This window comes from Cheilinus undulatus, linkage group 7 (genome assembly GCF_018320785.1).
Source record: "Cheilinus undulatus linkage group 7, ASM1832078v1, whole genome shotgun sequence".
In the NCBI taxonomy this organism is placed as follows: Eukaryota; Metazoa; Chordata; class Actinopteri; order Labriformes; family Labridae; genus Cheilinus; species Cheilinus undulatus.
In genome coordinates, this window is record NC_054871.1 from 676996 (window position 1) to 689425 (window position 12430).

Below are 12430 nucleotides of genomic sequence, written 5' to 3' on the forward strand. Positions count from 1 at the left end.
TGTTGAAGACCATGATGAAGACCATGCTGAAGACCATGATGAAGGCCATGATGAAGACCATGATGAAGGCCATGATGAAGGCCATGATGAAGACTATGATGAAGACCATGATGAAGGCCATGATAAAGGCCATGATGAAGACCATGCTGAAGACCATGATGAAGACCATGCTGAAGACCATGATGAAGGCCATGATGAAGGCCATGATGAAGACTATGATGAAGACCATGATGAAGACCATGATGAAGGCCATGATGAAGGCCATGATGAAGACCATGATGAAGACCATGATGAAGGCCATGATGAAGACCATGATGAAGACCATGATGAAGACCATGATGAAGGCCATGATGAAGACCATGATGAAGGCCATGATGAAGACCATGATGAAGACCATGATGAAGACCATGATGAAGACCATGATGAAGGCCATGATGAAGGCCATGATGAAGACTATGATGAAGACCATGATGAAGGCCATGATAAAGGCCATGATGAGGGCCCTGATGAAGACCATGCTGAAGACCATGATGAAGACCATGATGAAGGCCATGATGAAGGCCCTGATGAAGGCCATGATGAAGACCATGATGAAGGCCCTGATGAAGACCATGATGAAGACCATGTTGAAGACCATGATGAAGACCATGATGAAGACCATGATGAAGGCCGTGATGAAGACCATGTTGAAGACCATGATGAAGACCATGTTGAAGACCATGATGAAGGCCATGATGAAGACCATGATGAAGACCATGTTGAAGACCATGATGAAGGCCATGATGAAGACCATGATGAAGACCATGTTGAAGACCATGATGAAGGCCATGATGAAGACCATGATGAAGACCATGTTGAAGACCATGATGAAGGCTGTGATGAAGACCATGTTGAAGACCATGATGAAGGCCGTGATGAAGACCATGTTGAAGACCATGATGAAGACCATGTTGAAGACCATGATGAAGGCCATGATGAAGACCATGATGAAGACCATGTTGAAGACCATGATGAAGGCTGTGATGAAGGCCATGATGAAGACCATGTTGAAGGCCATGATGAAGGCCGTGATGAAGACTATGATGAAGACCATGATGAAGACCATGTTGAAGGCCATGATGAAGGCCGTGATGAAGACCATGATGAAGGCCGTGATGAAGACTATGATGAAGACCATGATGTTTTTAGCCCTGTTTTCGTGTTGGTGACTCTGGTTTCTCTCACCTGATGCAGTCTGAACTCCTGCGTCATGCTCGGAGAACTCAGGCCGACCTCCATCTTTCTGAGCAGAGCTCCGCCCTCTACGATCTGCTGCTGCAGAGCCTTAAAGTCGTCGATGTGACCTACGGCGTGGCGGCCATGACAGTTAGCAAAAGAGCCGTCTGGGGCCTGACCCTGAAGAGTGGAGGATGCTGGGAAGGAAAGTAAAGAGGTCAAAGTTAACAGGGTGGAATAACATGAAACTCTGAAGCAGAGAAACGGTCTCAGAGGTCTGAGTGAGACTCTCTCACCTTGATGGTCTCCTCCTGTTTCCTCTCTCCGTTTGTGAGCAGGATGGAGAGGAGACGGCGGGCTGACAAGGCCGGTGTCTCTCACAGGCGGCGAGGGAACGTTGTCTGTAAAAAGAACATGTCTACCATCACTGAGCTGCAGAAATATTCCTCTCTCCACCACAGATTTATTCAGTATTGGCTTTGAAAGTGTAAGTTTTTCATGCTGACCGTTAAAGAGTTTCCTCCTGGATCGAGGCGGGGCGTCGGCCTGTCGGCTCAGCTGCTGCTCCAGCTGAACGTGGAGCTCTTCGGGGTCAAACGCCGCTCCGCCGTGTCCTAGCTGGACGCCATCGTCGGCTTTGCCTGCTGATTCACACAGAGATAATAATAGACATTCAAAAATCCCGTTGTCCCTTTTCTAGCATTCTCTCTAGAAAACTCTTAGATTTTAGGACACTCCCCCTTTCACATACGGCCATCACCACGGGACAGTTCCTAGCTGGGCTGGGCTGGGAGAGGTAACAGTACCAGAGATGACCTAACACAGATGCTGTTAGCCTCAGAGAGTAAATCTCAGCACATATGAGCTGTTTCTGTCTCTATAATAACTGGATGTGTTCACATTCAGTATGTTTACATGCAGAGTCAAGTCAATGGCAGTCATTTTCATCACACAACTTTCTGCATGAAGGTAAGAGTTTGGCTACTAAGGACTACTAAGTGTGACTTTCACTGGGGAAGTCTAGCAGATGAACTTTATTATGGTGAGAGCTGCAACAGTAGTTATAAAATCCTGAACATGAACACAACTCTCTCTGGAGGCCTCCTATAACTGCGCTCTGGTTTCCTGCATGCTGCGTCACTTTCTTACACTGACAGCAGGCTTCAGATGAATATGGCGACTTCTTACCTGTTTGTGTGTTTGCAGGAACTCCACACACTCGATGGTAGACCTGCAGCTCACACTGGAGACTGTGGACCAAACTGCGGCTCTCGGACAGCTGCTGCTGGAGGACGCTCACCTCATGCTGGAGTCTGAAGGCAGCATCGCATAAAAAAAGGTAAGAAAAGCAGAGCAAATAATGGAAAAAAATACAGGGACTTTAAAAAAATAGAGTATCATGGAGCCCAAATCTTCATGTTGTCATCTGCTGGTCTACACGCAGGGGTGTCAAACTCAAGGCCCGGGGGCCAAATCTGGCCCGTGGTACAGTTATACCCGGCCTTCAAGGTCAAATCACATTCTCATTATAACTGGCCCTAAAATATGAGGTCTGCAGATTTCCTCCAGAATAAAAATGTAAACTTAATGATGATATGAAATATTCTTAAGTCAGAAAAATGGGAAAAATAAAAAAAAGAATAAAATAATTAGAAATAAGAAAAGTGGGAAAAGAAACTAGAGAATGCAATTTCTGAAGAAATTGCACTGTGAAGGCTGATTTGCTGAACGGCTGCGCCGAACTGCTGATGGTGGGTTTGAAAAATCTGAGAAAGAACATAAAGGTTATGGTGAATGGCTGACACTGAACAATTAAAGTGGGTATGAATAATCATAGAATGGAGCTCAATGTAATCTTGAATGGCTGACGCCAAACTGCTTAGGATGGGTATGAAAAATCTCAGAAAGAAGCTAAATGTCATTTTGAATGGCTAATGCCAAACTGCTAATGGTGGTAAAAAACCTGCATCTGTAAGAACAGGAAGACAAGTTTTAACCAAATAGAAAGTTCTTTGGAAAATGTAACTAAAAATAACGCTTTAAACCAGCTAAGTATATTGTTTGAAGGCCCAGGGCCAACTGCTATTGTTTCAACTGTAAAGTAGTTACCAACAGGGACTCTTGATGTAGTGGCTGTAAAAAGCTTCTTGTAAAGAATTCTAACCTGATTAAACAGCAGAAGATCAGGAATGTCTTAAAAAGAGCTAAATTGAGAGAGAAAAAATTAATCCATGTTAAATGAGGAGTTAGAATTGGATCTTCAGTGAAAAAGTTTGACAGGTCCATCCTCCTCACTGTTTCTGACTGAGCTCAGGCCAGCCCTCTCTGTCTGCCTGGTTGCCATGGTAATGAATGCCAGCATGGTCACAGGGAACACATGTGCTTAGTAATATTTTGGGTGATTTTGCTTGTAAACGCAGTCTCTTTCTCCTCTCCGTGTGTGATCACCGTACATGCTATCATCAAACGGATTTCAGCGTGAGCATCCGCAGGCTTGGAACCAGCACAGATGTTATTTTGGTGTTGATTGTGTGAGAAATGAGGCCAGGAGGACGATCTAAAAACGGGCATCTTTCTGAGTTTGAAGACAAAAGTATCAGATTCTATTACATTGCAGCAGATGACAGAGATGTCAGCATATTTGGGACAGTTGGTCCTCTCACGCCAAAACTGTGCATGATATGGCTTTGGTTCTTGGTTTGACAGTAGCAGGACAAGATTTTCTCCGTTTTGATATATTTTTTATGTGTGTGGTGTTAGATTTGTGGCGTCAGTGAGAATTTGTTTGGGAAAAAAAATTCTTTTGAAAGTTAGAGTGCACCACTCTAGCTTAATTAACTGCCAGCAGTTCTATCCCATTGAAATGAATGGGGTGAGAAGTGAGAGAAGGAAAATGGTGAAGTGACTTTGAAGGATCGCTGTGAAGAAACGATGAAAGATATGAGGGAGCTGAATCATTCTGAAATAGCTGAATGCCTTGTGAATATTTTAGAGGTTGAATGAAGTCTGTAAGTGAAAGTATGAATGAGTTATAGGGTTTTGAATGGAGGTTAGAAGATGTGTGAAATGTGGAGGTTGAAGCCTTTCTGAACATTCTACCCATTCATTTCTATGGGCCAAATTCTGGTGAAAAAAGCTGAATATCTCTGAAACTATGAGGAATATTTCTTAGAAAAGTCATAGCACTCGTGTCCTAATGAAGCTGAATATTTGAAGTTTGAAGGGGGAAAATTGGTTGAATTTGTGGGAGGAGAAGCGTGCCAAAAAAGTGTGCAGAAGAAGAATAATAAAGAATTTTTGTGCAGAATAACAATACCTGTGAATGCCGTAAGCAGTATTAATTTGTGTTTTCATTTCATATTTTTAATTTTGCATTGCAAAATAATGACTTCAGTCTTTTATTTTGACTTATATTTCAAATTTTGACCTTTTCAATTGATTATTTTCATTTTTTTTATTCAATATTTTGACCTTTTAGGTGCACCATTTTCAATTTGAAGTCATATTTGTGCCTTTAAAACATGATTGTGACTTTCTTTTTTATATATTTGCCTATTAAAAACATTGTTTTAACATCTAATTTTGTGTTTTGACCTTTTGAAAGAATAAGTTTGAATTTTTACCTCAGATTTTAACTCATCATTTTGACTTTTTAAATCTTAAAATCATTTATCATTATTGCTAACTTTTCTCCCCTATAATTTATTACTGGCTTGACGGTTTAATGTGGACCCTGTTAGGCCCTCAGGTCAGACCTTAATCCAGAATCTGGCTCTTTCTGTGACTGAGTTTGACCCCCCAGGTCTACAGGGTTTTATCAAGTCCAGGGTCAGCACTCTCTGCTGTCTGCCAGGAGATTTGAAGCTGCGTTCACTGACGGTGCGGTTCAGCTCAGGACCGATTCTTTTGGTTTTCACCATCAAACACTGGGAGAGGTAAAACACTAGATCATTACAATCCCTCCTTTTCAGCAGTGGGGGAACTAAAGTAGCCGTCAGACCGGCTCTGTAAGGTGGAGCTGTTTCTCCTCCTTCAAAATAAAAGCACTATCTTCAACTTTTGTGAGGGCAGAACTGAAATTTCCAGAACAGAGAACTAAATATTTAAAGGATGCAGAAACGACAGCGATGCAAACTGGTGTCTGACGGCTGCAGCAGTAATAACTCGGTGTTATTAATGTTTGATTGGTCTTCTACACACAGGATTTTTGATTTAATGAGCCGTCTATCATATCCATAGAGACTAGAACAGGGGTCATCAACTACATTTACACAAGAGCCAGATTTAATCTGGTGAGAGACTCTGAGGCCAAGAAATTCAAAGAAACAAAAACTAAATAAATATTTTGGTCTAACATATTATTGTTTTTGTATTTTCTTTCAAAATGCAGGAAATGTTTATGCATGAGTGAGATCTATCCCTGTTATCTATAAGGAGACAGGCCTGCCCTCAGAACCAGCTGGGCCCCTGAAAATCCCAGAGAACGGTCCCTCTCCGACTCTGATTTAGCACCAATACTGACCCATTTTTGACACTTTTTAACCCTTTTCACTACTTCAGTTGGCCAGTTTTTGCCACTCTTAGTCCATTTTTGATCAATTTTGCCACTTTTTGCCCATACTGCCAACCTTTAACCTCTTTTCACTACATTGGCAGGCTATTTTTGCTATATTTGTGCTGCATTTCACCCATTTTTGATACTTTTTGCCCCTTAAACCAAATTTTTGCCATTCTTTAACACCTTTTAAACCACTTTTCCTGCATGTTTTATTCATTTTGTGCCTCTCTTTTATTCATTTTGCCACTTTTTGACTCCAATTTCAAGTCAAAACTCTCAAAACCACAACATCTTCTTTTCCTCCTTTTCTGAATTTAATGATCTTCCTCAGGAAGTTTGGGGGCCTGATATGGCCCTCGGTGGACTAGAAGAAGACTTCCTTGATTATTTTGACAGAAATAACTAGAAAAGCACTCAGAGTGCAGACCTCCGCCATCAGCCCTATCTCCCAAAAGTAAAGAATCCTTAAAAAACATTCCTGGATCCAGATGGTGATCCGGACCGGTCCCAAAATCAATCAGTTCTTCCTTATGCCATTTCTGACATTTCCTGAAAATTTCATCAAAATCTGTCCACAACTTTTTGAGTTATGTTCTAACAAACTAACTAACGAACAAACCCGCCTGATCACATGACCTCCCTGGCGGGGGTAAAAAACTGGACCTTGATATTCTGATTTTTAAGATGCATCTTAAAGGCGTCCCTATCTTTATGAAAACCCCCTCCTCCCACCTGTTGACGGCCTCCTGGTTCCTCTGCCGGTCTTGTTTCAGCTGTGAGATCTCCTGAGTCCGAGCTTCAGCCTCACTTTGCTGCTTCCTGATCTGCTCCGCCCACCTTACAGCCTCTAGCTCCGCCTCCTTTAGCCTGGCCCGGTCCAGGAGCGCCGCCTCCCTCAGGTGCTCCGCCTCCTTACTGCTCTCTGCAGGACAACAGGAAAGGATTTAAGAAGCAGAAGTTCTTCTAAATGTGATGAACATGACGAGCGATCATGAAGCTCCAGACATCGCCCATGCTTCCTGGTGGTGACCAGGTGGTCGTACCTCTGCTGGCGTGTTTGAGCTGGCTCTGCAGGCTGGCGTTTTCCTCCTTCAGGAGTCTGATCTCACTGGACAGCTGACCCACTGAGTCCAGACCCTGGATGTAGATGTTGGTCGGAGCGCCTGGAGAAGGAAGTAAAATATCTATCAAATAAACTTAAAGGCAGCTTTAAACCAGAGTCCTGCAAACCAAAAGAAGACTGTACAGAAGATAACTCCTCTGTGGGGGAATATTCCTGTCTCTACCTTTCTCTGTGGCGGTGCGGGCCAGTCTCTCCTCCAGCTGCTGGCGGAGGCGGTCGTTGGTCTGGATGGAGTCCTCCAGTCTCTGCCTCAGACTCCGGATCTCCCGAAGGTGCTCCTTCATCAGGTCAGAGCCTGAAACAGAAATATCATCCATGAAGCTTCAGTTTTCCTCCACTCCACGCTCTTTTTCTGTCTCACTTGGAAACAAAGGCAGGTGCTAACACGTTCCCCCCTGCAGACACCCCGCTGGTTGGACTTCAGTTTGGGGTTTTTGGTGAATGGACAGAGTCTAACTGTAGTGGGCTGAATGTGAAAGTCTTCTGTGAACACAGCTGGAGGTTAAAAACTGAAACTTTGGACGTTCCTTACCAGTGTTACTGGCTCCTGACTGGTAACCAGACGATCCAGATGACAGGTCGGCTCCCAGTCTGACCGGTCTGGGTCCGTAGGCCAAATCCCACAATGCACTGCTCTCCAGCAGACTGGCTCCAGCTTTCAGCGCTGTGTTGGCGTCCAGCATGCTGCTGGTGGCGCTGCTGAACGGAGACGGCTGGTAACCGTGGAAGGAGAGCGGGAGAAAGGAGGAGTCCGGCTGCTGGTGGGTGAACGGGAACGGCTGGAGAGGTTTGGACTGAGGCGTGGAAAACCCTGAAGGGACAGAAATATCAGGTTAGGACGGTCAGCGAGGGAAAAACGGACTCAGGTTAGACCAGGGGGATACAGAGACTCTGTTAGACTTAGAAATCAGAGAGAGTTAGTCAGTTAGTTTGTCAGGAGAGGATCAGGAGAGCCACATCCATTTCCTGAGAGGGGTGTGGTCAGGGGCGGAGTCAGACAGCTCATTAACATTTAAGCTACAGATACAGAAACAGCTGGTTCTGAGCAGGGCCGAAACAGAGGGGTTTTTGAACACGCCGAAATCCATACTGGAGTGTTTTTACAGAAACAAACTCCACAGGCATGTTTTGGGGACCTCTGAGACCGATATAAGCTTGTCTTAAAGGGTAAAATATGTGACATTTAAGGTCAGCAGAGGCACAAACAACGGCTGAGGACTGGAGCAGGGGAGTGATAAGGCTGTCAGCAATGGCAGTAATTCAGAGAGCAGCAATGGCGATCTCAAACATCCTGATGTGACTGCAGCCCTGCTGTGTTTCAGGGACAAAGCACACAAGTAAGTCTACAAGTAATGGACTGTGTGAGGAGTTTATCACCCAGGATGGCCAGGACTTCTATTCCTGTTGGTCCTGCACTGAAACGGGTACCAGCACTGTTCAGTATTCACTAGAATCATATCGAGTCCACAGATGTGAACATGTCTCTACAGACATACCTGGGCATGGTACCCATGTCAGCCTGGATCCCCTGGATTAGATGTTTATTCCCTGATGGGTCATTTTGATTTCAGTTAAACTCCGCCCATCCTAAAGCTGCATGGTTAGTCTGTAGTGACACACCCAGACACAAACATGCATGTATGGTCAAACCCACGCACTCTCACTGTCTCCCAGCTGCCTCTGCAGCATCTGCAGCTCCTGCTGCACCTCAGCCAGGGAGAAACCAGCTCCCCCGCTGCCTTGGTAAGGGGTTCGGAGGGGTGCGGGGTGAGGATGGAGGGACAGAGGGGCCCTCTGAGTGGAGGAGAAGGAGGAGGAGGGGGGAGGCTGAAAGGTGAAGACTGGAGCTGGGAGGACAGGAGGAAACCAAAGGATGAAAAAGGTGAGGAAAAGGAGGCAGCATGGAACATGAGACACATCAGTGAGCCCGGTCCTACCTGAATGACTCTGCATGTCTGCTGCTTTAAATGGTGAGTTGGGGCAGTGCATGCTGGGACAGCTGTGGCAGGATGGGGCTCTGTGGGATGAGGCGATGGAGGGAGGGGCAGACGGTTGACGGGTGGAGCCGCTGTGAGAGACGTGATCTGGAAACCAGCAGAGTCGGATTTAACAAAGGCACACCAAAACAGCAGCAAGTGCACCTTAAAGATGAAAGCGTGCACGTTTAAGATGAAAGCGTGCACGTTTAAGATAAAAGCGTGCACGTTTAAGATGAAAGCGTGCACGTTTAAGATAAAAGCATGCACGTTTAAGATGAAAGCGTGCACGTTTAAGATGAAAGCGTGCACGTTTAAGATAAAAGCATGCACGTTTAAGATGAAAGCGTGCACCTTAAAGATGAAAGCGTGCACGTTTAAGATGAAAGCGTGCACGTTTAAGATGAAAGCGTGCACGTTTAAGATAAAAGCGTGCACATTTTAGATGAAAGCATGCATGTTTAAGATAAAAGCGTGCACGTTTAAGATAAAAGCGTGCACGTTTAAGATAAAAGCATGCACGTTTAAGATAAAAGCGTGCACGTTTAAGATAAAAGCGTGCACGTTTAAGATAAAAGCGTGCACGTTTAAGATGAAAGCGTGCACGTTTAAGATAAAAGCGTGCACGTTTAAGATGAAAGCGTGCACGTTTAAGATAAAAGCATGCACGTTTAAGATGAAAGCGTGCACATTTAAGATGAAAGCATGCACGTTTAAGATGAAAGCGTGCACGTTTAAGATAAAAGCATGCACGTTTAAGATTAAAGCGTGCACGTTTAAGATGAAAGCGTGCACGTTTAAGATAAAAGCATGCACGTTTAAGATGAAAGCGTGCACCTTAAAGATGAAAGCGTGCACGTTTAAGATGAAAGCGTGCACGTTTAAGATGAAAGCGTGCACGTTTAAGATAAAAGCGTGCACATTTTAGATGAAAGCATGCATGTTTAAGATAAAAGCGTGCACGTTTAAGATAAAAGCGTGCACGTTTAAGATAAAAGCATGCACGTTTAAGATGAAAGCATGCACGTTTAAGATGAAAGCGTGCACGTTTAAGATAAAAGCGTGCACATTTTAGATGAAAGCATGCATGTTTAAGATAAAAGCGTGCACGTTTAAGATAAAAGCGTGCACGTTTAAGATAAAAGCATGCACGTTTAAGATGAAAGCGTGCACATTTAAGATGAAAGCATGCACGTTTAAGATGAAAGCGTGCACATTTAAGATGAAAGCGTGCACATTTAAGATGAAAGCATGCACGTTTAAGATGAAAGCATGCACGTTTAAGATAAAAGCGTGCACGTTTAAGATAAAAGCATGCACGTTTAAGATAAAAATGTATACGTTTAAGGCAAAAGCGTGCAAGTTAAAGATGAAAGCATGCATGTTAAAGACAAAAGCGAGAACATTCAAGATGAAAGCGTGAACATTTAAGATGAACGCTGTTTATGTCGTGAACAATTGACTGCTGCAATATTCATCTGATAGTTTCAAGGACAGATAGGCTGTTAAGTTTACAATGGCGCCACTATTGCACTTTTAGAAGAACCTTGTTTTTTTTCTTTACTTTTAAATACTTCTTTTTTTTTTTTTTTTTAGAAAATTTCAGCTATTTTGAAAGCAGATATTTAAAATTTCTGGTTTAGCATGTTCTAAGGAGATAAATAAAGACTTCTAGACCATTATCTGCATTTCCATTAATAACTGATGGAATAGACTCTTGAAACCATCCATTGATCATATCAGAATCTAAATGTGGTCCAGTATAATAGTCAGAATCTAAATGTGGTCCAGTATAATAGTCAGAATCTAAATGTGGTCCAGTATAATTGCAGGGTGCTACTAAATCCTGCAGCTCTACTCCAGAGGAGCCTGAACCGGGCCAATGGGACCGTCCTGTTCTCACCTGCGCTTAGCCTGCTGGACGTCTGCGTTTCCTTCTGACCTGGCTCGCTGGCGGCGTCCACGTCAGAGCAGAGCTCCAGGTCCTCGTTGGTCGATCCATGCTCGTCAGACACGTAGGAGATGCGATCTGATTGGTCGGTGGTGTCTGAGAGGGCGTGGCTGCTGCAGGGCGTGTCAGAGCGATGAGGGTGATGGTGGCTGTGATGCTGGTTCAGTTTGGCACGGAGAGACTCGATGACTTTGTCCTTCTGCTGCAGCTCCTTACTCAGCCTGAAACAGAGATGGAGAGCCTTCACATGAGCTGAACAGCAGCTCTGAAGCTGCAGCCTGCACTCCAGCAAGACAGCATCTCAGCATTTATGGACTACACTCTAGGCACTGTTAGACGCTTCTTAGAGTGCTAAGAACTTTATAGTAGAGAAGGATGTGGTTCTGATGTCTGATGGAGACTGAGGGTTACAGGTGCTGGATCCAAACGTGGACCCTCCACTCTGAAAGTTCACTAAACAGCAGCTGTGTGTGGAGCTTTGTCTGCCCTGTGCCTGTCAGAATCAGCAGCATTAATGAGCACTGATGGACCAGGTGTGAGAGTCACCTGCCCGCTGATCTGGACCGTCACAGGGACGTAAACGTCTACACGGAGAGGGTTTAGAGAAGCCGCTTAGTGACACAGACACATGGCGTCCCTCAGTTCAGTCTGGGCAGCGTGCAGACTCACAGCCCCACGATACGAACGCGCAGGAAATAAACACGCATGAGTGTGTCACCTTCAGAACTCAACAGTTCCTCTCCAACCTTTCAGCAGCTCTGCTTCTGGGAGTAAAATCCCCCACAGACATTTCAGAAAACCTTCTGCCAACACTCTAAAAACACAAACCCAGCTAACAGCGCTCATAAAACCTCTGATTCAGCACAAAAACAGCACCAAAACACACAGAAATAGGCAAAAGTGCACATATTTCATCATAAGGGTTAAGAAACTACATTTCCCACAATCCACTGTGATTTAAACCATATATATATCCCATTTTTTCTACCCTCCTCTTCACTGTAATGTTTATATTTTTAATGATAAAGCTATTATTTATCACAGCAGCAGACGTTTCCATGGTTTCCACCAATCAGAGACCTTGCTGGGACACTCTAGGATTATGGGTATTGTAGTATATTTGGCTGAGATTGTTAAATAACATGTTTTTCTGCATAAAGATGTTGATATCCTAACAGCTTTAGTCTCCTGCAGGAGCATATGCCACGGTTTCTCGCTCTGAGTCGAACTTTAATATTTCTGATGATATCGCCGATCATCCAATCACCATGAAGAAAAGAGACGTGGATTTTACTTCCAGAACCTCCCTGTTGAACTCTATGGAGGAGTCTGTCCTCTGCCCTCCATCGGTAAACTCATGTTTTGATTTCATGGATGAATTCCTCATAATGAAGGAGAAAAGCTGCTAAAAGTGCCCTGTTTGCCAGAGACAGGTAGACTCTGGTTTTTGGAGAATGGATCTGTTAGCGTGGGCGGTCTGTCCCACCACACTGTAAAAAGTAAACTGTTCAATGTGTCAGCTGTCTTCATGTGTGGGCTCGCTCATGTTAAAGTGTCTGTTCAGGTTTTAGAGATCGATAAAGTTTCAGGTTTTATGGCTGATGAAC

The 12430-nt window shown here is 44.2% G+C and overlaps 1 protein-coding gene across 9 annotated transcripts in view; it reads right to left on the reverse strand.

The window, feature by feature from the left end:
- LOC121512006 (phosphodiesterase 4D interacting protein) overlaps positions 1–12430 on the reverse strand; it is a 171883-nt gene that overhangs the window by 19727 nt on the left and 139726 nt on the right. For 6 of the 9 annotated variants that reach the window (XM_041790942.1, XM_041790941.1, XM_041790940.1 and 3 more), the window contains 11 exons: positions 10776–11044; positions 8834–8980; positions 8555–8743; positions 7429–7707; positions 7060–7191; positions 6817–6936; positions 6506–6695; positions 2404–2528; positions 1722–1859; positions 1512–1616; positions 1225–1412 (listed from right to left, as the gene is read on the reverse strand). In XM_041790942.1, the coding sequence (XP_041646876.1) occupies positions 1225–1412; positions 1512–1616; positions 1722–1859; positions 2404–2528; positions 6506–6695; positions 6817–6936; positions 7060–7191; positions 7429–7707; positions 8555–8743; positions 8834–8980; positions 10776–11044 (1882 nt within the window). The remainder of the gene's footprint in view (positions 1–1224; positions 1413–1511; positions 1617–1721; positions 1860–2403; positions 2529–6505; positions 6696–6816; positions 6937–7059; positions 7192–7428; positions 7708–8554; positions 8744–8833; positions 8981–10775; positions 11045–12430) is intronic. The other 3 variants (XM_041790938.1, XM_041790936.1, XM_041790939.1) reach the window with 2 other exon arrangements.